Here is a 2,500-nt window from a genome sequence, read left to right on the forward strand (position 1 = left end):
AAATCAAGCTCCGTGCCAAACAGTTAAAGTCACCTTATGTGAAGAAAGATTGTTACTTTTTTGTGTGGAGCAAATCACAATTTAACGTTAGGCCTACTTATATAAATAGGAACATTGAAGGGGATGAAGAATGTCGAAGGAAAAATGTGGATGAAGATCAATCCTTTAATTACATTTGTGCTGTTTTCAAATTGTAGCCGAATGGTTGATCATTGTGAGTACATCCATAGCTCATATCAGATGCCTTGCATCCATTTAATCCTAGAATACAACATCAAAATTGAGAGGAATGGCAGACGGATGCTTTTGGTAACTTTGGAATTTTGTTTGGTACATGGTAGATGGCTGTTTCAGAATGGCCTGCTGCCTTATGTGCTATAAAAAAAAAAAATCCGTTTCAGAAGTGATTTTATGTTGCAATAAACTTATTTAAATTGTAGGGGGATAACGGTTGTTTGAGAACAGTTAAACAACTTACTTGGTATTTGTCAGTTAATCGAAATAGACCAGTCACATAGTTGACAACACAAACTTTCAGTTGGTTTGATTTGATATTTTAGCCTTTTGATTTGCGACAATTTTATTTAGTTATCCAGTTCTTAATTCTGTATTGTGTGATTTTGATGTTTTCATCTCAGGCTGTCGAGCTGCATATATCATAAATAAAGTTATATTGTGTTTTATTCTATTGTATTGTTTTCTAAAATCTAAATAATAATACCCAAACATGACTTGGTCTCATACACAGCGAGTAAGGGAAATCACAAGAAGATGAACATTTAAGTATTTTTTTTATTATTAATTTACATTTCAAATCCCAACATCACAGTTTCATCGCAAAATTCCAGCCAAAATAAGTAAATAAATATCATTTTTATCATTTAGCACTTTTTTTTATATAAAAAAATAAACAAGTGGTCATTCTGAATGGCATGCTCGACGGACACATGACGGAAGAGAGACCAAGCACGAGGAGAGAGGCACGTGGGCCTGGCAGTGACGCGAAGGACTAATGGGGTAAAGCAGGTGCCTCTAGGTGTCACTCACTTGGGACAGGCTGTACATTTAGGATGGGGGTGGGGGGGCATCCCAAAACAACATTTACAGTAGCCATTAATATTATAAAATATCTGGTAAACACCAATATCAATCTACATATGTACACTCTACAAGTAGCCTCTTTCCGTTTTCCGTCTTCGGGTCGACAGGAAAGGCAAACTAAACGGAAGCTAGTGAAATAAAAAAGAAATAAAAGAAAAAGAAAAAAATGTGGATCACCAGAATTTCAATTAATAACATGAAGAGTGTTCTGCAGATGAAAACACCTGTTAACACCAGAGAAACGACTTAGCATATTAAAGGCATGATAAGTTAGAGCCAATAACCATAATTGCAGTGTAAAATCAAATACATTTTGCTGACCAATTGAATATTCAATTCATAAACAAAGATAAATAAAAGTCATGATATTGGAAGAGTTTTTGTTGTTGTTGTGGTTGTTGTTGTTGTTGCTTTGGAGCACGCAGTGCTACCATAAAAAAGTTAATTTCACAGTCTGAGAGTTTTATTTGGAGTCGCTTGTCAGCCTCGAAAGACTCATGGCCACGTGCGGGGGAGGCGGGGGAACCTGACACATGCTGCACGGGCACGGCATGCCGCCCGCGCTCATGCCCCAGTGATGGAAGCTGCTGCCCAGCGGGCCCGCGCTGGCCACGGGCGCCTTGAGGAGTCCGTGGTGCGGCCTGACAGACGTCACGGCGGAGATGCTCGGCGCCGAAAGCGACGCGCTGGACACCGCAGGGGGCAACAGCGCGTGATGCACCGCCGGGTGCGAGGCGTGAGAAACCGTCGGGTGGCCGGGCAGCGGGGCGCCGTGCGCCATGCTCCCGCCGCACGCGGACGGATGGAACCCCCCGTGGTGGTGGTGACCGCCGCCGCCGCCGCTGCTGCCGTAGATCTCGCTCACCAACCGCTTCATCTCCTCCAGCGAGCTGCTCAGCATCAGGATGTAGTTTCGCGCCAGCAGTAGCGTGGCGATCTTGGAGAGTTTGCGCACGGAGGGCCCGTGCGCGTAGGGCATGACCTCGCGCAAGCCGTCCATGGCCACGTTGAGGTCGTGCATCCTCTTCCGCTCGCGGCTGTTGATCTTCAGGCGGATGGACTGCAGCTCGTTCTCGGAGAGCAGCTTGCGGTCCTTCTTGGAGAGCATCTTGAGGGACAGCGTGTCGTCATCGTCGTTGCTCGAGAGGCTGCGCAGGTCGGCGGCGATGTCGTGGGAGGAGTCGCCCTGCGTGGAGGACACCGCGCCCGAGAAACCGTGCACCGTTTTCTTCATGGCCGCCAGGAAGATGCGCTCCACGTCGGGGGAAGCGGGTCTTGACACACGGCTGTTATCGGAGTCCATGGTCCTCATTTAGTTGTCTGGAAAATGAAAAATAAATAGGCGTAAGAAGCGGAAAGAATGCGGACTCCATTTGAGTTCATCGTTGAAAAACGATCC

At 45.7% G+C, this 2,500-nt stretch overlaps 1 protein-coding gene across 1 annotated transcript in view; it reads right to left on the minus strand.

The window, feature by feature from the left end:
• Positions 1–774: 774 nt before the first annotated feature.
• The window catches only part of olig2 (oligodendrocyte lineage transcription factor 2), a 1,982-nt gene continuing 256 nt past the window's right edge, over positions 775–2,500 (minus strand). Inside the window, exon 2 of the mRNA XM_060040383.1 lies at positions 775–2,421. Within this exon, the coding sequence (XP_059896366.1) occupies positions 1,565–2,413 (849 nt within the window). The 5' untranslated portion in view covers positions 2,414–2,421 and the 3' untranslated portion in view covers positions 775–1,564. The remainder of the gene's footprint in view (positions 2,422–2,500) is intronic.

This window comes from Gadus macrocephalus, chromosome 20, assembly GCF_031168955.1.
Source record: "Gadus macrocephalus chromosome 20, ASM3116895v1".
Lineage (NCBI taxonomy): Eukaryota > Metazoa > Chordata > Actinopteri > Gadiformes > Gadidae > Gadus > Gadus macrocephalus.